Raw genomic sequence first — 24,819 nt, 5'->3', positions numbered from 1 at the left:
ACGTAAATACAGGACAGCCTACAAAACGCGTTGCGGGTGACGATGCCGGGATTGTGTCGTCTCGCGAATGAGGAAACAAAGATGAACAAACAAGTTGGAACAGTCCCTTTTTGTGTTGTGTGTGGGCATATCGACCTATGGGCCAGGCCCAGAGAATACGATATCTTCGCAGGTCATGCTTGGTCGTATACGCAATGGAGCAGAGGCAGACAAACGGAAAGGGCACAGCTTTACGCCAGGATGGATGGATGGATGCGTGGGAATGCATGCATGCGGCCGCCGCCGATGCCGATGCGCGCGTGAGTGACCAGTGACCAGGGGGTGGTGTGGGGATGGATATGTGGCAGACAAAGGAAATCCGTGACCCACGCGCGTTGCCGGTGCTGCCCACTGCATAGAATGCATGCACCTCCGCTCCGCCATTTGATGCCAATTCCATGGCTGCCTATGCTGCAATGGCAATGGCAATGGCAATGCAAGAGGATGACCGGATGAGGAGAAATAATTAATTCACCGCAGCAGCAGCAGCTCTATGCTGTAGCTAGCGTAGCGTCGGCGCCTCCCTTCCCTACCACCGCCACCGCCACCGCCACCGTAGGGTACAGTACCAGTAGTTACAGTGGCCGCGGTAGCTGTCCTCTCCCTACTTAAATCTCACTCCACACAGCAGCGAACACCAACTGGTCCGTCCGTCCCTGTGAGTGATAGTAGTGACAGCGAGCGGCAATGGCGCAACTGCTCTCAGCACTCCCAATGCTCATGCTGCTCCCTTTCCTCCTCTTCCTGGCCACCGCAGGTGCAGCAGGGGCAGAGGAGGCAGCCACTGCCTCCGCCTCCGCCACCGCCTCCAGCCCGACGCTGGTGTTCCTCCTTGCGGGGCAGTCCAACATGGGCGGCCGCGGCGGCGCCACCAGCGGCACCTGGGACGGCGTGGTGCCGCCCGACTGCGCGCCCTCCCCGCGCATCCTCCGCCTCTCCCCGTCCCTTCGCTGGGAGGAGGCCCGGGAGCCGCTGCACGCCGGCATCGACCTGCACAACGTGCTCGGGGTCGGCCCCGGGATGCCCTTCGCGCACGCGCTCCTGCGGTCCTGGCGCTCCGGCCGCCGCCGCCCCGCCGTCGTGGGGCTCGTCCCCTGCGCGCAGGGCGCCACGCCCATCGCCAACTGGTCCCGCGGCACGCCGCTGTACGACCGCATGCTCGCGCGCGCAAGGGCCGCCATGCAGCAGACGGCCAACGGGCCCAGGCCCAGGCTCGCCGCGCTGCTGTGGTACCAGGGCGAGGCCGACACCATCAGGCGCCAGGACGCCGACGTCTACACGTCCCGCATGGAGGCCTTCGTCCGCGACGTCAGGCGGGACCTCGGCATGCCGGACCTGCTCGTCATCCAGGTCGGGCTCGCCACGGGGCAGGGCAAGTTCGTCGACATCGTCAGGGAGGCGCAGAGGAGGGTCAGCCTCCACAACGTCAAGTACGTGGACGCCAAGGGCCTGCCCGTCGCCAGCGACTACACGCATCTTACCACGCCGGCGCAGGTGCAGCTGGGGAAGATGCTCGCCGCCTCCTACCTGGCAGCTACGCTCTGAGAGCCTGACTACTGCTTCTTCGTTCTCATTGCCATTCCTTCCTTGTTGTATTAGATTACAATTGCTACCAAATTACACCCATCAGGCACACCGCATCTGCTCTAGAGCCTGCCTTCAATTTCTGTGTTGCTTACTGAATACTGATGGTGAAAAATTGAAAATGAAATGGTCATTCCTGGGGTTGCCGTAACAGAAATGTTATGTTACAGCACCCATTAACCGCATTGTACTGTGTACGCGATTATTAATCAAGTCAGTATTAACTGCTCATTTCTGGCCAACCAATCGATGCTCGCAGTTCATGCTCTTCATTCACAGTACTAGCACCAGGTTAAACTTGTACGGAACACGCCACGCTGTTCAGCGACCAAGTAATTGCCCACTAACTGCTCTGAGAGGCAATTCAGTTTTGACAGCATGTACTCATGCTTCAGGTCCAAAGAGAGAGCTCTCCAAAAGCAGGCGACTTCAAAACTGTGACTCTCCTCAACAGATACAACATTACGGAGTATAGGAATATTCACTAGCTAGGTTTACTTGTAAACTACCGTATGATGTTACCGTGTCAGATCCATCACAGGCTAACAGAGACTCCGTATTGTTCAGTTCAGAGCTTTGTCACCTCTGCGCCTCAGAATTTCTGGGAGATTGCTCAGAATATGCGCTACCATTTGGTGGTTGCCTTGCCTCAAAAGAAGCTGGGCTGCAACTTTCAGGCAATTGATGACTTCTTTTCATAACGCTAGTGGAGGACTGTTCTGCTTGGTGTCAATATGTACTGTAGTTTCCTTGTCAGCTTTCACTTTCAGTAAACTAGCACCGTTCAACTTTGTTGGACTTCTGAAACCGACAATCCTAAATGAATTGGAAAGGGGAAAGTTTCAGTAGGCAACATCTGTATTAGTATATTCTCTACCTAAATATCAGTTTAGGGAGAAGGTAAGTCAGATCGCTGAAGCTGGTAAATCGTTGTGGAGCAAGGAAACAGCTTTCCTAACAACCAATACTATGGAGTACCTCCAAAGTCTGGCCAAGCCAAGCATCTGAAAATACCCCAAGTCGGGGGGGGGGGGGGTGGGGGGTGGGAACATGCTGCCCTATTGTCAATGCCAGCAATGCCATTCATATAAAGGTAGCAATGCACTTACTGAAAGGAAGGAAGTTTTTTTTCCCCTTCACCAACGCCACATGAGAGACAGGGCTTAGCTGAACCGTTCCCTGGCTAGTGATGTTTGTGCATACCATAATCATTTTTCATCGCACAGCTACGGAGGCACCAATGGAGCGTGCCTGATGAGCTCATTATGCATCATTTCATTGCTATGGATTATGGGGCGTGCTTGATGAGCTCGTTATGCATCATTTCATTGCTAGAGCTTAGTGGCACGCTGAGTTTGAGCATATTTGACTACACTCAGACCACCACGTGACCATGAAGAGAAGAAAGAAATTTGTAACCCAGATTGTAAGCACTGGCACTCTGCCAACGGTTTGCAACATAAGAAAGTTTATAAGATTAGGTCTGCTCATGCAAGTTGCACAGATTTGGGGGCATCTGGAGGTTCATGTACTCATGAAAATCGGATGTTTCCTCTTGATCCAGATTCCAGAGTACGCAGTATACACAGATTTGTTGTGTGGGCAAAACATGCCATGTTGATGATGCGGGAATTCAGGATTCAGAAACGGCATGCCATCTGTATTCTCCTATATATGCTCTGAATGCAACCAACCAGGTTTTCCCAAGGCATGGCATATATAAGTGCACACAAGAGCAGATGGTAATGATGCCAGATACCACCAAGTCGGCAAGTCCTAAATCAAAACACATGGATTTGATTCGCTCGAATTTGTGGTTAATTAGATTAGACTATATGGATGGATGGTTCAAGTCAAGCACGGGTTATTTTGCAAGCTTATTTATTGTACAAGATGGTTTAATTCGATGGCTGAAGCAGCCGCTCTCCTGATCTCCGGATTGGGAGGGGAGGCAAAAGCAAACGGTAGATGAGATGGAGATTAAGATGAGGCCTGTGGTGTAGAAGAACAAAGCGGATGGTGGAATGGAAGAGGAAGGAGGGTTGCTTGCTAGCCCTGGGCGTCGTCGTAGGAACGGTGCAGGTCTGTGGTGCATCCGGGAGCGTCGGGGTCCTCGGCGCCGCAGCAGTCGTAGAACTTGGCGGCGTAGGGAGGGTCGCCGTCGCGGAGCTCGTAGTACCTGTACTACCTAGATGAATCAGATCATAGGCGAGCAGGGTGTAGGGCAGGGCAGGGCAGGGTAGGGTAGGGTAGGCAGGCACCTCTTCTGGTCGTCGTGTCGACGGCAGACGAAGAAGGAAGGGTGGAACCTGCAGGAGAGGCGCGTGTTGACCGAGGGATCGTAGCTCGTCTTGCACCGCCGGCACAGCTTGTCTTTGGCCGCCGCGGGTGCGGCGGCAGGGGCAGGGGCAGGGGCAGGCACGCCGGAATCCATGGCCGTGGCCGTGCGAGTGCGAATGCGAATGCGAATTCGGGGGCGAGACCTCAGCGGAGTTGGAGTAGTCGAATCTGGTTTGTCCTCTGCTGGTGGGCCGGGCCGTTGAAACTTGCCTCAAGTTGTTTGGTCGGCCTTGGTCCACCGCGCCCGGCTTTGTATCCCTGTGGGCTGCCATCCTGTCCAAACGCATTGTTTTGTTTATTTCAGAGCTGGAGATGATGCTACCGAGTCCGAGTAACCCGCAGCCCACAGGGCCCGAGGTGGATCCCAGGTTATTATGCAAAAATTAATTAATGTTGACGCGGCAACCTCAAAGAACTCAAACACGGTGGCTGCGGCTGCGGCTGCGGCTGCACGAGATGCAGGCGGGTTGTTCTTAGGAGCAGTGGCGGAGCTCGTCAATTCTGACGCTACAAAAGCGTATATACTAGCACCGGGTCAAGATAGCGTCTACACCAGGTCTATTACTACTGATAGATAACAAAACTAGTGCATACTAAAATCCACAAAATAGTTGATGGAAACGTAGGCCATGTTCGTTTCTCTTATAATCCGTACTTTTCAGCTTGTTTTACAGTCGAAACAGTATTTTTCTCTCACAGCAAATCAGCCGGAATAGTGTTTCGGTTTGTTTTTTCAGCGAGGCGAGCGGGGGGCGTAAAGTTTTAGACAATGGATGTAAATTTTTATCCGAGACTTCAATCCTTAGAAATGATCCAGTCGGCTGATCCATTCTTCCCTTGTTTCAACTTGTTCTCTCACAGAGCACTATTGAATCATCCAAAATCAATTTATGCATGAGAATCGGCAAGCCAATAACGATGCACACTTGTTAGCTCGCAGCTCAATTTATAGTCAGATGGGTAGACATGTTTGGTTTCTAGCTCCACCTGATGGTGTTTGTAACTCTTATAATGCCTGAATATGATGGGGAGAGTTTTCTCAAAAAAAAAAAGTGTAAACGCAAATGGAATCGCAATGAACGAATTGGTTTATGACAATTGTTGCTGCTGTATGCATATATAAGAAAAATAAACCTTCTACTAGAAGGTGGAGATGGAGTCATCAAGCATTCAAGCTTAAAGCAACACGACATGTCATTCAAGATCATGCACTCTTTTCTTTTAGAACAGAAGGATCATTCTCATCCAGCTAACAGCACATGCCATTCAAGATCATTCACTTTTTTCAGAACAGAAGGATCACTCAGTTAACAGCACATGTCATTCAAGATCATTCAATTTACAGCACATGTCATTCAATGTCATTCACCTTTTTTCAAAACCGAAGGATCACTTAGTTAACAGCACATGTCATTCAAGATCATTCAGTTAACAGTACGTGTCATTCAAGATCATTCAATTACCAGCACACACACTACGGGAGAGGCAAAATTCCTCGAGTGTCGCTGGCTTCCCCGAGTGTCAAAAATCGGGCACTCGGGAATTCCCGAGTGTTGCACTCGGGGAAGAATTGCACTCGGGGAAGAGAGGCTTTCCCGAGTGCCGCAGAGATCCTGGCACTCGGTAAAGAGCAGCACTCGGCAAAGGCCCTCTTCCCCGAGTGCAACACTCAGAGAAGATCGGCACTCGGCAAAAAACATGGTACTTGACGGTCCACCCCGCCCACGCCGTTAAAACTTTAAAAAAAATCCTTCCCCGAGTGCCTTCCCTGGCACTCGGGGAAGAGGCCCTTTCCCGAGTGCCAGAACAGGGCACTCGAGGAAGAGGCTGCCTTCCCCGAGTGCCAGAGAAGACACTCGGGGAAGATTTTTTGTTTTTTTGTTTTTTTTTTGCCTCATTTTTTTGTGAGGCCTTCCCACATTATTTAAAACTCCCTGTTCAAATTTGGGACAATTTTGCATACTTTAAATTTGAACTGCAGGTGCATGAAATAATAGAATTTGGTGATTCAAAAAATGATATTCATGATATTTGGTGTATGTTGAGGCCGTATCCAGGAACTCACATGAAATGTCGAGCATCTTGTTGACGTAACATGACGAGGTACTTGCGGGAAAAGTGTATTTAAATCATTTTGGGTCTTAAATTTTGGTTCGAACTTGTCATTTTTTAAAATTTTAAATTTGAAAGGTTCAAATTTTGTCAAATGACAAGATGACCAAAATAAAAGTTGTAGATCTTGATGAGTTGAACAACTTTTGTATTCATCACTTTTACATCTGAAATCATTTAGAGTTTTAAAATTTGGTTGGAACTTGTCAAATTTCAAATTTTAAAATGTGTAAAACATTATCACATCCAAGTTTGATCAAACTTAAATATTGAATCATGATTTTAGAATTTTTAGGGAAAAAAACCATCACATTTGGAGTTAGTATGAGGAAGAACAACTAGTTACAAAGTTTATCCACGGATTAAAAAGAGAAATCACACTGTTCTAGATGATCCTTACATGATCATAGTGAACAGTGTGATTTCTTTTTTTTAATCTGTGGGTCAACTTTGTAACTAGTTTTTCTTCCTCATACTAACTCCAAATTTGATGTTTTTTTCTAAAATTTTCTAAAATCATTCTCTATCAATTTATTTTGTTGGTTTTGTCAATATATACATATGAAAAGTTTGAGCAATTTAAATTTTGAATTTCAAAAAAATGCAACTTCAGATAAGATTTTGGTACCCCAAATGATTTCAGCTGAAAAAGTGATAAATACCAAAGTTGAATAACTCATCAAGATCTATAACTTTTGTATTGGTCATTTCTTCATATGACAAAGTGGTAATGACACTGTTCACAAATGTGACATATCTCTCATATGGTTTTATAAACTATATGAGATATGTGTAAAATTAGTGAATAATGTGTGCTAAGAATTTATCAAATGAAGAAATGATCAAAATAAAAGTTGTAGATGTTCATGAGTTGAACAACTTTGGTACTCATCACTTTTTATGTTGAAATCAATTTGGGTCTTAAATTTTGGTTCGAACTTGTCGTTTTTCAAAATTTCAAATTTGAAATATTCAAATTTTGTCAAATGACAAGATTACTAAAATAAAAGTTGTAGATATTAATGATTTGAACAACTTTGGTATTCATCACTTTTTATGTTGAAATCATTTTGGGTCTCAAATTTTGGTTCGAACTTGTCATTTTTTAAAATTTTAAATTTGAAAGGTTCAAATTTTGTCAAATGACAAGATGACCAAAATAAAAGTTGTAGAACTTGATGAGTTAAACAACTTTTGTATTCATCACTTTTACATCTGAAATTATTTAGGGTTTTAAAATTTAGTTGGAACTTGTCAAAATTCAAATTTCAAAATGTGTAAAACATTGTCACATCTAAGTTTGATCAAACTTAAATGCTGAATCATGATTTTAGAAATTTTTAGGAAAAAAAACCATCACATTTGGAGTTAGTACGAGGGAGAATGTGACAGAACCGCCCAATTTATACAAGATCAAGTACGGTTGTCTCCGCTAACACGTTGACACACCCATACTTTCACTCATATAAACCCGGTAGTCCGCCGAGTGTCCCGAAAGACCTCGGTAAATCAACATCACAACCAAGATCGCGTGATTAAGCAAATACACATCACATACATCGGGTTGCAGCGGAAATAATATTGCAAAGGGGTTAACAAATAATAGTACAAGTTTGGGTTTCAAAATCGCTTAGTGAAAACAACATAGCTTTCAAATGATTACATTAATATAAGTTTCAAATATATTGCTAGCATAGTGACATCATCCGACAAAAGCATATAGATGAGAAGTAAGTATAGAATCACCGAGCCCACCGGTGGTTAGCCACCATCATCAACAGGTCGAGAACATCACCTGCAACAAGGTGGGATAAACCCTGAGTACTCGAATGTACTCAGCCAGACTTACCCGTCGTAAACCAGAAATAAAGTGACACCAAGGATCATGCAAGGCTTTCTTTAGTGGGCTAGCTGACTCGTTTGCGAAAAGCATATGTTATCATGAATAAACCATTTTTAAATACTTTGCATCATCTTTATTATAACCTATCCATCTAGGTAAGCACCTATACTATAGCAATCACTTGATTAACCAATAACATCCAGTTACCAATTTAGATTTAGCATATCCCATACCATCCATATAACCATCATTGTTCCATAATAATTACTACGATGAAGTAACTCGAGTCAAGTGCTCACTATCCAGGAGCGATGGCGATTCGAATCGATTCCTAACCAGCTGGTGATTTATTCCTTACACAAACCTCACTCACCCGCTAAAGTGAGATATTGATCACCGAGTCAACTTTTCAGGAATCTCGAGTTTGCCAGGAACCACATGTACTCGGGGGCCGACCGACTGCACTTTAGTCTTATCATCTCGCCCCCGTGTCCTACCACACCTGCTCCGGCACAGTGCGTTGCGGGCAATCTACTCGGCCCGAAAAATCTCCCAGCTTCACGGTTGGAAGGTACTTTATCCGGCCAGCTAAATGTAAGGCATGCGTTCAACATGACTCGAGGCCCAACAACGGTCGGTCCTTAATCGACACAGATGGAAACTAACAGCACTCCAGAACCCTGTCTGGTTGCCTCCAACTTTTTCTGTCTGGTCTCCAATTATCCATCACACATGGTTAATTCCAGGATATCATTCTTTCCATAGCTAAATTCTTCCAGTAACCACCTATAAATGTAGGTGACCGGATATCACCGATCGCTACCGGTCTAAGCAAGGCTAAGCAGTTATTCGATCCTGACCTAATAGGGTAAAAAGGTAATAAGGTAGGCAAGGATAGTAATAAATGCATCAACGGTTTCAATCAACTCCTACAACTTAATGCAACAATATATAACTCATATATAGAAAGAATTGCTTTTATAAATTAGGAGACTTATAATGCTCCGGGGCTTGCCTAGGATCCGACACAAGTCAGTTCAGTTAGCTTGCACCATTCTGGTGACATCTCAGATCCTAGCACTCGCTTAGTCCTTCCATCTTCGGGACAGATCCATCAAACACTGTCTTCGGGTTTGGCTCCAACATCACGTCCTTCACGTGGTTCATCTAGCGTACCTAAATGAGATGCAAGATGCATGTGTATGAATGTGATGAATGGTAACACAAGATGCATCACATAAGCATTCAAGACAACACAAGATTATGTAAGACATAGACACCAATAGCTATTTAACTATCATCACACAACTAACTATAGAGAGCAAGCACATCAAGCATGACACAAGTTTAATAAGGTCACAAGTATCATAACTTGATCATCAACAAAGCCACACTTAGCAATATACAAGCAAACAACTATAATTGGAATCTGTCAATTTCTGGACATGCAAACAGCAGCTACAAGATTTAGCTATAACTGGAGTTACACAAATCCAAATGACTTGCAAGAAGACATTATGGAAAGCTTATGAAATTTTCTACAATTCATCTTTAATCATCTTAGCATGATTCTCAAGTTAACTAAGTCAAATATATCTATTTACAGAAACTGGTCTACAATTGACAGAAAGCAGCCATTTCTGAAACCCAACTTTAAACAGCTGTAACTCTTAAACTACTTGGCCAAATGACACCAAATTTTAATAGAAGCTAGATACATGAATTATCTACAACTTTTGTATAAACAAGTTTCACAACAAAGCATATTATCATGAAGAACTTTGCTAAATTCCTAGATCTGTCCATAAACCACATCGGCAAGAAAATAATTATTAACTTATGTTGCAAATACATAATTGGGCAAAACCAACTTTACCAACATGTCACACATGACTAAAGAACACCAAAAAACCTAGTGTCCATGACCAAATAAATTCTTTTAATGCATTTCTTAATTTATTTTAGATAACAAGGTGACTTAATGAACATATACCAAAAGTGTACAATAACTTCTACAAAATTTACAGTGGCTCACATATCCTCTCAATAGTCTACTGTACAAATTTCACTCCATTTGGATATGTATAGCAACCTCTATGAAAAAGACAAGTTGCTAAAGCAAGAATTCATGTGAGAGCAAGATAAACCAATAACTCACTCATACTTCATCCAATACTCATGAAATTTTTACCACACATCAACTATCACATAAGTAGCATGCCACAAAAATTTCACTTCATTTGGAGCCCTAGATCTACAGTTATGAAAAATAACAAATTCAACTAGCATTACAACCTTACTGCACAAATCTATTTTTACCGCAAAATATTTAAACTAAAACATGCCATATTATAGATCCACTGCATAGACAATTTCACAAGGATTCCAAAAAGTCCTCATTTACTATTTTACGAATTTTCTACGATTTACTATGAATTTCCAAAGTTCCTGCAAAATAATTACAAACCAGTCCTTACGGCACTATTCACATGAGTCTATGACATTGCAGATAGGACCCTGCTCTTCTTCAAATTCTTGCGCGAAGTCCTTGACGCGAATTGGAACAGAGGACGCCGGGGAATCGGTCGGTGGTGGCCGGAGAAGGGCTGGCGGTGGTGGGGGAATGATGGGGAAGCACCAAGGGGTCCGTGCGCATCCGCGGGGCTGCTCGGCTTAGCCCAAGGTGGCCCACAGTGGCTCGACCGCGGCGTCCAGGCGGTAGCGGTGATGGCCTGGCTTCGGCGACGGCTAACTCCAGTCCGGGGCACGGCAACAAGAGGGGCACAAGGTACGGAGCAGGTGGCCGCGGCAATGCGCATGGCGTCTGGAGGTGAGAAGCTCGGGTGGGAGTGGGCTCTGGTGGCGGCCATGGCTGTAGCCGGCCGTGGCGGGCGACGCCGGCGCGAGCGGCAGAGCGAGGAGGAGACAACGAGAAAGAGGAGGAGAATGGAGAGGAGGGAGGCGAGGGCCGCTCGGGCGCACAGTTATGGAGGAGCAGGGCACTCGGCAGCGCGTGGCGCAGAGCTTGGACACGCGTCAGCCATGGTGGGGCGCGCTCCGGTGCATGGCTGCCACGACGCCATTTCGTCGAACACGTGGCGTGCGTCGCGGTGCCCGACTTGGAGTCCATTTTTCGCATAATCCACATGGATTTAGACCTGGGTGCCTGTACCAAAGTTGTTGCTCTTTAGATACTCTCCAACTTTCATTAAGGGTAACTGGCCATTAGGGCTGTAGGTTAGTGGCTAATTAAGCCCCAAAATGACAGTGTCAGTGCCTTGATAACGGTCACGGAAATTCACTTTCGGAGGTCAAAACTCAGTCAAACTCAGTGCAACTTTTTGCATGCTCTTCTTCATAGTATAACCTTCCACTTTTATTTTTGGACCAACTCAAGTTGCTTAGCGAATTTCAGAGAACGCGGAATGCCAACGTCGTTGCTTAGCGAAACTCCAGACTTAGAATATTTCTAAGTGCTGAAAACAACGGCAATTTCGATCTTGTGACCTTGATTTGACTTACTTCCAAGCTGATCTAGCTCTTAGTCCAAAAACAAAGTTTGTTCTACTCTACCCAATCTTCAACTTTTATTTAAGGTGCAACTCCATGCAAGCACTGTAAGTGGTTGGTCAACATAGGTCAAAGTATCATCACTATAAAGCTTAAATTAGAGTTATTGACCGATTGAGGCATTTTCTTGACTTCTCCTCAACATGAACCTTTCATGACTTTTGTTGTAGAGTTCATCTAGAGTCATTTGGGCAAGGTTGCAAGATTTGGTTGACGATCAAGAATTCCATTCACTTTATAAAATTATTCAAGCAAGGACATAACTCGTCATTTCATGTGACTTCTTGATTCCAAACTTCACAAAACTTGTCCATGGATCAATATAGATGGGTATTGATGTGAGACACATGAAGATATTCCAATAACACCACCCAAGCATATATCTTGAAAAGGGGTCTATAGGCGAGCAAAGGTGAAATCTCCAAGTTTAGGTTGGGGCTCGTTTCTATAGGTTTGACCTTGACATCTTCATCATCACTTAATATACCATGTTTTAGCTCAAACCCATTGCTTAACTGGTGGCAAACACCTGGGGTGTTACAGAGAACAACTAGTTACAAAGTTTCTTCATATGACAAAGTGGTAATGACATTGTTCACAAATGTGACACATGTTTCATATGGTTTTATAAACTATATGAGACATGTGTAAGATTAGTGAATAATATGTGCTAAGAATTTGTCAAATGAAGAAGTGATCAAAATAAAAGTTGTAGATATTCATGAGTTGAACAACTTTGGTACTCATCACTTTTTATGTTGAAATCAATTTGGGTCTTAAATTTTGGTTCGAACTTGTCGTTTTTCAAAATTTCAAATTTGAAAGGTTCAAATTTTGTCAAATGACAAGATTACTAAAATAAAAGTTGTAGATATTAATGATTTGAACAACTTTGGTATTCATCACTTTTTATGTTGAAATCATTTTGGGTCTCAAATTTTGGTTCGAACTTGTTATTTTTTAAAATTTTAAATTTGAAAGGTTCAAATTTTGTCAAATGACAAGATGACCAAAATAAAAGTTGTAGAACTTGATGAGTTAAACAACTTTTGTATTCATCACTTTTACATCTGAAATCATTTAGGGTTTTAAAATTTAGTTGGAACTTGTCAAATTTCAAATTTCAAATTTCAAAATGTGTAAAACATTGTCACATCCAAGTTTGATCAAACTTAAATGTTGAATCATGATTTTAGAAATTTTTAGGGAAAAAACCATCATATTTGAAGTTAGTACGAGGGAGAACAACTAGTTACAAAGTTTCTTCATATGACAAAGTGGTAATGACATTGTTCACAAATGTGACATATCTCTCATATGGTTTTATAAATTATATGAGACATGTGTAAGATTAGTGAATAATGTGTGCTAAGAATTTATCAAATGAAGAAATGATCAAAATAAAAGTTGTAGATATTCATGAGTTGAACAACTTTGGTACTCATCACTTTTTATGTTGAAATCAATTTGGGTCTTAAATTTTGGTTCGAACTTGTCGTTTTTCAAAATTTCAAATTTGAAAGGTTCAAATTTTATCAAATGACAAGATTACTAAAATAAAAGTTATAGATATTAATGATTTGAACAACTTTGGTATTCATCACTTTTTATGTTGAAATCATTTTGGGTCTCAAATTTTGGTTCGAAGTTGTCATTTTTTAAAATTTCAAATTTGAAAGGTTCAAATTTTGTCAAATGACAAGATGACCAAAATAAAAGTTATAGAACTTGATGAGTTAAACAACTTTTGTATTCATCACTTTTACATCTGAAATCATTTAGGGTTTTAAAATTTAGTTGGAACTTGTCAAATTTCAAATTTCAAATTTCAAAATGCGTAAAACATTGTCACATCCAAGTTTAATCAAACTTAAATGTTGAATCATGATTTTAGAAATTTTTAGGAAAAAAACCATCATATTTGGAGTTAGTACGAGGGAGAACAACTAGTTACAAAGTTTACAGTGTGATTTCTTTTTTTAATCTGTGTGTCAACTTTGTAACTAGTTTTTCTTTCTCATACTAACTCCAAATCTGATGATTTTTTTTCTAAAATTTTCTAAAATCATTCTCTATCAATTTATTTTGTTGGTTTTGTCAATATATACATATGAAAAGTTTGAACAATTTAAATTTTGAATTTCAAAATATGCAACTTCAGACAAGATTTTGGTACCCCAAATGATTTCAGCTGAAAAAGTGATAAATACCAAAGTTGAATAACTCATCAAGATCTATAACTTTTGTATTGGTCATTTCTTCATATGACAAAGTGGTCATTACTGTCCAGGGCACTTATTTTCTCACTTCTTCTCAATACATTACCTGGAATTATTCGTCTCCCGAGCCGGAAATTCTAGTTAATTATTCATCGTGTACAGAGGACACTTCTCTGGACTTATTGTCCTCCGGAGCTAGAATTTCTCGTTAAATATCGGTGTACGTATAGACGACCCTTCCCTGGAATTTTTCTCCACCCTAACTGAAATTTTCAGTTCAGCTCAGATCGATCTGGCCGCGGCCATTGCAGTTCGTACCGGTCAAAAAATTTCACACGAATTCGATCACCCGCGCTAGAACCGCGCCAATCCGGCCTAATTTCTGTTTCCCCGCCAACCCACGCGCGTATACACCCCCAAAACCCTAAAATCGCCCCTAATATCCTAAACCTAACCGGCCACCACCCCCACCCGCGCCCCACACCACGCGCGCCCCTGCTGCCTCCCCGCGCCTGCACCCATGCCGCCAGGAGGCTCGCCGTCGCCACCCGACCCGCCGCCGCTGGCCCCCGGCCCCGCGCGCCCCCGCCCCTGCCTCCCGCCCCCGCGCGCCCCTGCCCCTGCCTCCCGCCCCCCGCGCGCCCCCGCCTCGGCCCCCGCGCGGCCTCGGCCCTACCTCCCTCGACCCGCTGCCGCCGCATCCCCCCCTGCCGGAGCGCCACTGGCCCGCACGCCACGGCCTCCACGCCTCCCCTCCTCCGCGGCCGCGCCTCCCCTCCTCCACGGCCACGCCTCCCCGCAAACAGCATGACGGAAGAGGCGATGAAGGCCTGCTAGGGTGGCCTGGCAGTCGCGTGCAGGTCGAGCTCCCTGGCCGCGTGCGCCGTCGTGCTCTCTGGATGGCTCCCCCGCCCCGGCGGAGCCCTAGCCCCGACGCCGTGCGCCTCCAACCGCCGCCCCAGCTCCAGCCCCGATCTGTCGCGGCGAGCCACGTCCCTGAGCCGTCCGCCCCGACTCCGACTCCGGCGAGCCCCGACACCGTCTGCCCCCCAGTTCGCCTCCAGTAGCCTTGCGGCGTTGTCCTCCCGTGTGCCTCCATCAGCCACACCACCGTCCGTCGGTCTGTCCGCAGGTGCTAGGCTGGTGCGCCTCCTCTCTCTTCTACTTGCAGCATACTGCCCAATGTTGTCGTTCTTGCATTAGCAGAGATCTGGTAAACGGTCCATCGGATTCAGCAAAAACAGCATTGCTAGTGAGGTTTTATTCGAGATAATTGTTTATTTGATTGTACCTCGCATTGATGAGGATTCCTGCAATAATTAGTACCACTCAGAAAATTGAGTAACCCATAGCTTCTGGTTATTCATATGCGTGTTCACATGCCGGTTAAATTCTACTATTATTATTCAGATTGATCGGGTTACAACATTCATTTGTCCTTTTCAAATATACAATGCTTGATTATGATAATGAATAAGGTATCATAGCTTATTGACTTTTCTGATAACAATTGTTTCCTTCTTTGCCAAAGTAACTGTTGTTCTTCAAGTGATATGTATGACATAAATAGTATGGTAAAGGCATCAATAATTGTTGTTCTTCGAGTGAGATGGCATATATAGTATGGTAAATGCATTCAAAAATTGTTTTTGCTCTTTGCAGCAGCTAAATCCTTAATTGTACCCTTCTATGATTGTGTCTGATGGATGCTTGTTATTTGAGATTTAAGATATTGGTTGGTTAGGTAAATTTGTTAGCGCTCTTTATTGCAATATATACTTACTGCTTCAGTACACAGGTTTTTGCGAGCTTTGACTTGGAGATGTTATCGTGATGCAAAGAACATGAATTGGCTCATCTACCGTGGATGACAGGTACATTCACCATGCCATAAATTGACACGGCTAATAGTCATCATGCTCTACATTTATCTGCAAAACTGTGACTTTTCCATGCTATAATTTGAGTGTTTTTTAAACAAGTATTTTTCTAACAGTAGGTAGGTCCAAACTAAATGTTTCAACAACCATTTCCCCTATTGATTTCAGATTGATTGACATTTGTTTACACATCCTAGGTGCCTGTGTGGCTCCAGCCTTCTTCCGTGCCACTTCAATAGGTATGTTTCTCTTGCACACAAACATATGTTTCTCTTGCAAACAAACAGAAGGCGTGTACCTATCTCTTCAAGATTCCACTTCTTCTGGTCCTCTAAACCCCCACTTTGCACTATCATTGTACACAAGGTAGTAGAGAGCCAGTGCAGTGTTGATCGATTTTGTTTCAATAAAAATGACAGGTTAATTTTAATTCTAACTTTCTAGAGTATGTACTGCAATCTATTTATCTTCTTATACAGCTTGCCTTTATCTTTTGCCTGTGAAGTTTTCCCACTTTATGCAAAGCTTGTCCTGCAAAATGTTAGACCCATTTTGACATGTGATAGATACAGTTAACATAGTATAAATTATATGTGTATGCTTGTTTCACATATAGCATCATTCAGATAACATGGAATGTCAGTTAACTAACATGAAGTGTAGTATGATCTCAAGAAGTTAATCAGTTTTTTACGTGGTTTTTCTAGAGCAATAGGACTTGTTTGGATTAAATAAATTACTATGCATTGGAACAAGTTTTTGTATATGAATATGTAACTGCTGTCACACATACAGTGTGGGCTGCTCTAACTTGTAAAGTAGTATTTTTTTTTAAAAAGGAAAGAACATCAAGTTCTGGCTTGCTAGTTGGGAACTGGACATGGTTGAGTATTGGCGTGGCTTCACTCAGTGAAGATTTGAGGCCAAACTAATGCTTTAGAAAATTAAGCACTTGGCCTGCTTGGAGACAATTGTATTTTTCTTTTATATTTCTGAATTTTCATGTATTAGGAAAATCCTTTATGCTATCTCTTGGTACCTGCTGCACATAGGGCTACATAGATGTATGTACTAGTGACCATTTACAATGATTTGTATACGTACCTGTGACCATTTTCTTTCAAAATTGCACTAAATTTCCTAAGTCTGGCAATGTGAACATGTTATGTAATGCATATTGTGAATTTATCATAATTGGCCCATTGAGTAATTTTATAGTTTGGGTACCTTGCTCTTCTGCTATTGTAATCTTTTTCAAGTTATCTTAGATCCAAAAATTGTGGCTGTACTAAGAAACGATTTTGTATTGTATATTGTGTTCATTTTGGTATTATAGCACTTCAGTGCAATAATACCCATTGTTGTGACCTGCAGAGCATGTACTATTACTACAATCAATAATATGCCATAATAGACATCTTTTTTTAAAAAAATAAAAAAACAGGCTTCCCCTAGTGCCTAGGCTGCGGCACTCGAGGAAGAGGGTTTAAAAAAAAACAAATTTCTTTGCCGAGTGCCACAGCCCAAGCACTCGGGGAAGAGGTTTTTTTTTAAAAAAAATAAAATTTCTTTGCCGAGTGTCTGAGCTGCAGCACTCGGCAAAGAGTATTTAAAAAAAATTCAAAAATCTTTCCCGAGTGTTGCACTCGGAGAAGAAAATAAAAAAAAAAACGGCGTCGGCCGTCGGCGTGAAATCTTCCCCGAGTGCCAGCACGGCACTCGGCAAAGCCTTCCCCGAGTGCACGATTTTCGGCACTCGGGAAAGGCGTCTCTGTCGGACGAGGATTAGCCGGAGGGTCTTCCCCGAGTGCAGCTGGCACTCAGGGAAGCCACTGGCTGCTGTAGTGACAAGCCCTGCAACCTTCCCAGATTGTCCAGGCACCAAACAAGCAAAACACGACGTGCCTAGAATACATGCATGATGATATGGTACTCCACATAAAGCACAGGTGCAGTGATATCCCAGAAACAAAACAGATGGAACAAGGTTCTTCGGTTCATGCCGCCATACCAGGGCAGTCCTACCAACTACATTATTACACACAAATGGCCAGGGAGCTCTCCGCTGCCTAGTAGGCTGGCAGGTGTGCAGTAACATACCAGAATCATATGCTCCTGGGCTCCTGGCATAAGGCTCATCAGCTGCTGAGTTCCCATACCCATCAAGGCAGCCCTACCAACTACTTACACAAGATGTCTTAAGAGTTCACTTGCTGAACGCTGATGCAGTAACATCCCAGAATCATAACCAGCATAAGTTTCGCCAGTTTCGGCAAAATACACCAAAAGACAGCCCTAGATAGCACTAATAAGCATGTGACGCAGGTGGTGTGCCTCACCACGGTGATGCGGTAGCGCTGCTGAAGCGCTGCTCGAGCTTGCTAACTTCTCTTTTCAGCCTCGAGATCTCCGAGGCATCACTTAGCTCCTGTGAAATAGCAGACTGCATCATGCGGCGGAAGAGACAAACCTGCAGTTCAAGCTGACGGACAGTCATATTTAGCACACCGATCTGTGTGCGCCTCTGAGTCTCTTCGTGAGAGAACTTCTCCTCCAGATCGTTAACTGTGCCCTGCAGATTGGCACGCCCCTTCTTTATGCGCAGCAATGTTTCCAGGCGTGATCGCAGGTGCTCCACGTCGAACCCATCAGCTTGCAGCAAAGAAACGCCCTTCATCTTCTCTTCGAACACTGCATCATCATCCTCAATGCATAGCCTTTTTACGCTCTCTGCCAGATTGGCGAAACAGAGCATCAGACCCAATGCCATTCCTTCACGGAGCTCTGGAACGTGCTGCTGGCACTTGTGAAAGTTTGGTCGTTGCGGCACCTTACAGAAAACTTCCATTGCCTCAATCTGTGCCCACAACGGGGAGGTCTTCACGAATGGAATTTCCTCAACATCCGAGGAATCTGAAGGCTGTTCAGCTACGATGCTCTCCTGGACATCACGAGATCCCTGCAGCAAGGAGTCACTAGAGCCGTGTGTTCTGCTTGGAACAAACTTGGACATTGGCGTACCCTCAGAACCTTTTGGTGCGATCACTGTATCACCAGGTTGTGCTTCAGTAGAGTTGCTCGTACCAATAGAAGACAACTGTGTTATTTCTGAATTCTCGGTGGACTGGCCACCTTCAGCTGCATACCTCAGCATGGCACCTTTTGGTGCAATCAATGTATCACCAGGTTCTGCTTCAGTAGAGTTGCTCGTACCAATAGAAGACAACTGTGTTATTTCTGAATTCTCGATGGATTTGCTACCTTCAGCTGCATACCTCACCATGGCACCTTTTGGTGCAATCAATGTATCATCAGGTCGTGCTTCAGTAGAGTTGCTCATACCGATAGAAGACAATTGTACTATTTCTGAATTCTCGATGGATTGGATACCTTCAGCTGCATCCCTCACCATGGCTGAAGTATGATCCTGTTTCGGCATTCCATGTTCCTCATGAGCTGAAAAATTCTTGAATGCAGTAAATGACCCAAAATTGGTGCTCTGGTTAACGCCAGCCATACCATCACAACATCCATCAGTTGATTGCTTTTCCTGATAAGCTAATGCTTTGTTTGATCCTACAACGCTGCCAAATTCTATGGTATGTGATGGTATTATAAAAGATGGGGTCTGTGGGACAGGAAGAGGCCTTAATGTCCCGAATGATCCAAACAAGGAAGCTTGCAGCTGTCCAGTCTGTGATGCAGAGGGCTTGGCCACCATCTGAGAAGAGCGTCGTTCAAGTTGATCACTTAGATAAAGTTTAGGATCATATTTGAAATTGCCAAACCCTGTTGCTGATGATTGTGAAGGAAGTGCCAAGTGGGACTCGAATGACAACATTGTACCTTGTTGCTTCACCACTTTTTCTGGATAACTGCTTGTCTTACGCTTGGTAGGCAAGTGGGACTTAAATGACAATATTATACCTTGTTGCTTCACCACTTTTTCAGGACAAGTGCTTGCCTTATGCTTGGTAGGGTCATTTTCATTGGACACCAAGTCAGACCAAAATGGTTCCGATACTACATCTTTATTTACCTTTTCCATAAGATGTGAGCCAGATTCATAGCTGATGCTGTCATTGTCAACACATGGTGCCATGCTAGCAATATCAACACTATCGTTACATGATGCCATTGCCAAGACAGCAGAAGCTGGCCTTTTTCGAGATGTTGATTGAGGCCCCTTATTAACAGGTTTCTGAAATGGGAAAGACAACACATCATTATGGTGATAAATTATAATCTTGATCAAAATGTTGATACAAGCCAAAAGATTACAAAAACACCAGTACAACATAGATTTAGGAATCTGAACGTCCATAATTTATATATGTTGGTTTGACTATAACGAATTTATGTGGTCTTTATAAATGAACGAAGAAAATAATGAAGTACAATAACCATGACTAAAAGAATCAATTATTCCAACAATTGCGTTAAAGAGGTCTTTTTTATTCTTGTAAGCATGAAGACCTGGAATACTAATATCATGCTCATTGCTAAACTGAACCAATTAATGAGAATAATCAATATGGCATGGTCATGTCAAAAACAGTGCACAAAAATGAACAAATTTTGAGCAAACAAATAATATTCCAAGGAATCTAATATTGAGAGTCACATAGTGAAAGTACAGACTTTGGAAAAACTAACCACAGTCGACAACAAACCCTTTTTTTGTGAAAGAGAGTTTTGTTAAAAGTGAAATAATGTCATTACAAACATTCCAGTAGTTACATAAAAAAAGGACACCATCCATGTGCAGAAGAACTTAAACCAGAGCTTACAAACACTCAAAAAAACAGAAAAGATAAATTATGTGTACCTCTGACGAGCAGCGCACCCACTTTCCATGGTACCAGTCATAGCGCGGCCTCAGCTGCGTATGGTCAACAGTCAACAAATCAGTACATTCGGCATCATCCTTATCTGCCTCGTGACTCTTGATTTTCACGACATACTTCTTGGTTGATTTAATATCCAAAACCTCCAAAATAACACCAGACCACCAACTACCTTCACGGAAGACTTCCGCGTGAGAAGATGGGGCAAATCTATACTTTGAGTCCATGTGAACCATGTCTCTTGTTGGCTGGATATATTGAGAGTCTAGAATCTCAGTAACAAGTTCACCATCCTCTTTGACATCTCTGTATTGTACTAAGAAACTCGATGCGCCAATTACTTTGAGAACAGTAGCTGGACTCCAGTATTTGCCGAACGTTTTTGTGGAGCGACTCACTTCAACTTGGCTTCCCTCTCTGAATAGTGGTGTTCCATTCTTCTGCACAAAGCAAGAGCATTAGAATGCACAGTTGGGCATTCACCATAGTTACTTGAGCTTGCAATCTAGGATTACAACCCAGTATCCATTAATTTTAATTCATCTCTTTGATTCATCCATTTCAAGCATTCAATTAACAAGTCCATTTCATATAGGCCCAAATGGCTCAGTATAATATAGTAGCTAACAATTGTAAAGAAGTGGCATTTTTATTTTCTGGAGTGCATTATGAAATTCACATCTAGTAGCACTTATTATATAAATACAATCCATGTTCATATCCAAAATGCTGAGAAAATACATGTCCACTTCCAGGACCCCAAATTTTAACCAGTTTATTTAAGTAAAATAACATTAAAAATATAATCTTTGCGTAAAAGTTTTGACATTTATAGTCGTTGTCGTTCCAAAAATTAAAATATGGGATCAGTGAAAAAAATAATTAGTATTTAGCACTCCAATCCAACCCAAACATGCACGGATCGAATAGGCAGATCGCTTACCGCCTTTGCAGCAGCAGCTGGGACCCAGCAGTCGTCCAGGAACACGCGGCTCGGCCGCAGCGCCGTCTCCTCGAAGTCGAGCAGCTCCCGCGACGTCGGGAAGCAGACCTTGTACACCCTGCGTGGCCGCTGCGCGGTGTCCGCCTCCGGTGGCGGCACCGCCACGGCACTGACGACGACGCCGGCCCACCAGCCGCCGTTGTGGAACGCGTCGACCATGTCGTGCATGGCGAACCCCCGCCGCGGCGGCGGCCTGTGGGGCGGGCGCGGGCGCACGTTGGTGGAGGTGGCGACCTCCCGCAGCGGCGAGTCCCCGCCGTCCCTGCGGCTGAGCTTGGAGTAGGCCACCACGTAGCTGAGGTCGCTGTGCTGGTACCCCTCGACGGTGGCCTCGTAGTAGGAGCCGACGAAGCCGGGGTCGTCGCTGCGCACCTCCACTTCGGCGCCAACGGGAATGAGGGCTGGGTCGTCGTCGCCCTCCTCCCTCGCTGCCTCGTGGTCCCCGTGGGACCGCAGTCGCTTCCTGGGCCGGCCGCGCCCCATGGATCGGATCCTGGACGCGCTCCTTCCGCTGTGTGTTTCTTGGGTGGGCAGCAGAGAAGAGCGATGGAATGGTCGTCCACGTCCGGGATCATTGATGGCGGAGGCCACGATGGAGGAGGGGTCTCATCTCGGGCTCGGGGTTTTGCTGGTGCAGTGCTGCAACTGAAGAGGGAATGCGGTGGTAGTGGGAAGGGACGCGGCTCCCGAGGCGGTGGCGGGAGCGGACGGCCCGGATGGAGGCTCTGAGGGGCACGCGGCGAGAGCCTGATGCTGTCGCGGGATACCCGTCCTGGTTGGCGGTTGCTGGGAGCAGCGAGGAGAGGAGAGGGTGGCGATGTGACGGCGGAACGCAGTGGCGAGCGGAGACGGGACAGCTAGCTGGGGGCGTACGTGGACTGGATGCAGGGTGCCACGACGGGACGCGTTCCTTCTCGCCTGCCAGTCACCGCTGGACCGGCCTGCAGCCCAGCAGCCAGCACCATGTACTGTACTGTACTGTGCGCAACCCCGCGACACAAGAGGGTTCCTTCTTGGAAACGGGGAAGAAAGCAGTGCACGACCTTGGGCATCAGCAACACGGGGACAGAGCAACCATCAAGACCCTAAACTAAAATTAGTTTTAGAGCAAGGCTACTGATACCGTCCGTTGCTTGCTGTATAAATCTTTACCGTCGTTATTCACAGTTAATGCATGTCTCTTACATTATTTCTGAGTTTCTATGTCGCTTATAGCTCATTTCTTTTCTCTCTCTACCTTAGCGTATAGCTCACTTATTTAGCCTGTTCGCTGGTTGGTTTCTGGACTGATAAGCCCGGTTGGTGCTGGTTTGTTATGAGAGGAAAACACTGTTGGCTGACTGATAAGCCATGGCTGAAATCAACAAGCGAACAGAATGATTGTCATCTTACTATACTTGCTCTTAGTGTACAGTTTTATCTCACAAATTATAATATTGTCACATTAGCTTTACATGTTTGAAACGATGCAGGAAGCAGTCGCTCTCGATGCATAGTTTTTTTTACACAGTTTCATAGACTAACCATATCATTAAAGTGTTGTGTAGTCGGTGTTATGATCAGATGTACCATGTGAATTATGCAGCCACTTCAAATAATATTTAGCTTGCTCTTCTTCTTCTTTTTTGACAACATATTTAGCTTAATCCTTGAGCACACAAGCTGACCTCTACTGTTGGAAGTCTGACGACCTTAACAATATCATGGATACACCTCTGTTTACAGAGAAATTACGCAGATCAAACACCGCCTGGTACCCTCCCTAGCTTATTGGGTTCGACTCTGAACTCGACCACAATCGGCAATGCTCAGAACGACAGAAAGAACTGATGACAACTAGGTTTAACTATATCTCTGCCACTATTCCAAGAAATGTGATGAGTATAAGACTGATTTATCACACTGATGCATTATAAAGCCCAAACATACAAAGTCGATAGCAGCGCTCCCTATTCTATGAATCTTTTTCTCTTCTTTCCCCTGTGCTAACCAAATTCGTGATCTCAGATGTTATTCCGTGCCTAAAATGCAAAGATCTATAACAAATCATGGATTTAGGGAGTGGATTCCTGTAGGGGAAATCCAAGCCGCTACTACCTCCAGAATTCATATCCCGATCAACATTGTTCATGGCGGTGCGGCGTGGCTGAATATGGCCGGTGATTTTTTTTTCACTATCGGGTCTAGCTCGTATTTCATTAAGAATGCAGGAGTTTAAAACGTTACATAACGACACAATCTCACTAGCGAGACACAAGCAAGATTGACCGTGCGACGAACGAACCAGCAATATTACAAAAAAAAGGACAATACAGCTATACTGTTGCACGACCAAATGCAAGGGTCTCTAGTGGCCTACACGGCACTCTCGGCCGGCTTGCGCCGGCGCCGCCTACTAGGGAAAAGCCACCCACGCCGGCGATCATGGACCTCTTAGCAAATGGAATCACCCTTCTTTTGTCAACCATCCATGGACCTCGGAGTTGCGCCCCTCGGGAACTCCCTTGTTGCATCAAGTCGTCGTTGCCGGCTCGCTGTCAGATTGGAAGCGAGGTGCCATCTTTTTGTCGAAGGTGGGGAGGGAGCGGATAGCCAAATGCAACTGAACTCCGAACGAGATTGCCTCACCTACCTGAGGATGAAATGAATCTCCCTCGATGTGGTGTCATTCCGTTTCTAAGATGTTGGTAACCGAGCCACACTTATTTCATCCTACTGAAAAAAATTCTTCTCTTTCTTGGTCAACAGGGTGCCACATCATCACTTTTTCCCTATATTACACCTCATTTATTGACAATGAAACTACCATTGAGACTGGACTTAAAGTTTTAGTTAAATAACACAAGTTTAATAGGTCTATGTTCAAGCCCTTAAACTAAAGTGGTTCTCAAATCATTTTTTTTTACCGTGGTCCCTATCCAGCGGTTAGCTTTTTTTCTTTACGTTTGCTCATCTCTTCCCTCATAGTCTCGTTTTTATGCCACAAGCAACCCTTGTTATCGTCATGTTCCTTCAATCTTCTCCTTTTCTTCCTTCCTTGTCGTGCCCTCGACAAGGACGCCCCTCCCTATATACTCCACCCAGAAGAAAATGACTCTATTTGAAGCTTTTTATTGATTTATACCATATTAATTTTGATTAAGAGCATGTTTGGTTCACTGACTAGAAAGCTTGTCTGGCTTACGGGTCTAGGGATGGACAAAACTGCCTCACTGGTGGATGTCAAACAAAGAACAGTTTTTGTAAAAAAATGTATCAATATTTTATAATTATAAGTAGCATTGTATTCTTCATGGATATATTTTCATATGATAAACTATTTGTCATTATAAACTGTTTTCTATAGATTTAATCAAGCCTAAGTGTAACACCTCGGGTGTTT

The 24,819-nt window shown here is 44.2% G+C and overlaps 3 protein-coding genes across 3 annotated transcripts; 1 reads left to right on the top strand and 2 right to left on the bottom strand.

Annotated features, from left to right (window-relative positions):
- Nucleotides 1-276: 276 nt before the first annotated feature.
- LOC136518352 (probable carbohydrate esterase At4g34215) lies at nucleotides 277-2,463 on the top strand. The gene has a single exon (XM_066512000.1). The coding sequence runs from the start codon at nucleotides 727-729 to the stop codon at nucleotides 1,582-1,584; it is 858 nt and encodes a 285-aa protein (XP_066368097.1). The 5' UTR covers nucleotides 277-726; the 3' UTR covers nucleotides 1,585-2,463.
- Nucleotides 2,464-3,470: 1,007 nt separating this feature from the next.
- Nucleotides 3,471-4,121, bottom strand: LOC136518733 (uncharacterized). Its single transcript, XM_066512423.1, has 2 exons — nucleotides 3,885-4,121; nucleotides 3,471-3,802 (listed from the first exon to the last, which is right to left on the bottom strand). The coding sequence occupies exons 1-2, from the start codon at nucleotides 4,055-4,057 to the stop codon at nucleotides 3,673-3,675; spliced, it is 303 nt and encodes a 100-aa protein (XP_066368520.1). The 5' UTR covers nucleotides 4,058-4,121; the 3' UTR covers nucleotides 3,471-3,672.
- A 13,801-nt stretch (nucleotides 4,122-17,922) lies between these two features.
- On the bottom strand, nucleotides 17,923-21,920 carry LOC136515076 (DUF724 domain-containing protein 3-like). Its single transcript, XM_066508759.1, has 3 exons — nucleotides 21,378-21,920; nucleotides 20,416-20,874; nucleotides 17,923-19,788 (listed from the first exon to the last, which is right to left on the bottom strand). The coding sequence occupies exons 1-3, from the start codon at nucleotides 21,918-21,920 to the stop codon at nucleotides 17,923-17,925; spliced, it is 2,868 nt and encodes a 955-aa protein (XP_066364856.1).
- Between the last annotated feature and the right edge of the window lie 2,899 nt (nucleotides 21,921-24,819).

The sequence above is a fragment of the Miscanthus floridulus genome, chromosome 17 (genome assembly GCF_019320115.1).
Source record: "Miscanthus floridulus cultivar M001 chromosome 17, ASM1932011v1, whole genome shotgun sequence".
NCBI lineage: Eukaryota > Viridiplantae > Streptophyta > Magnoliopsida > Poales > Poaceae > Miscanthus > Miscanthus floridulus.
This window is presented reverse-complemented; position numbering and strand designations above follow the sequence as displayed.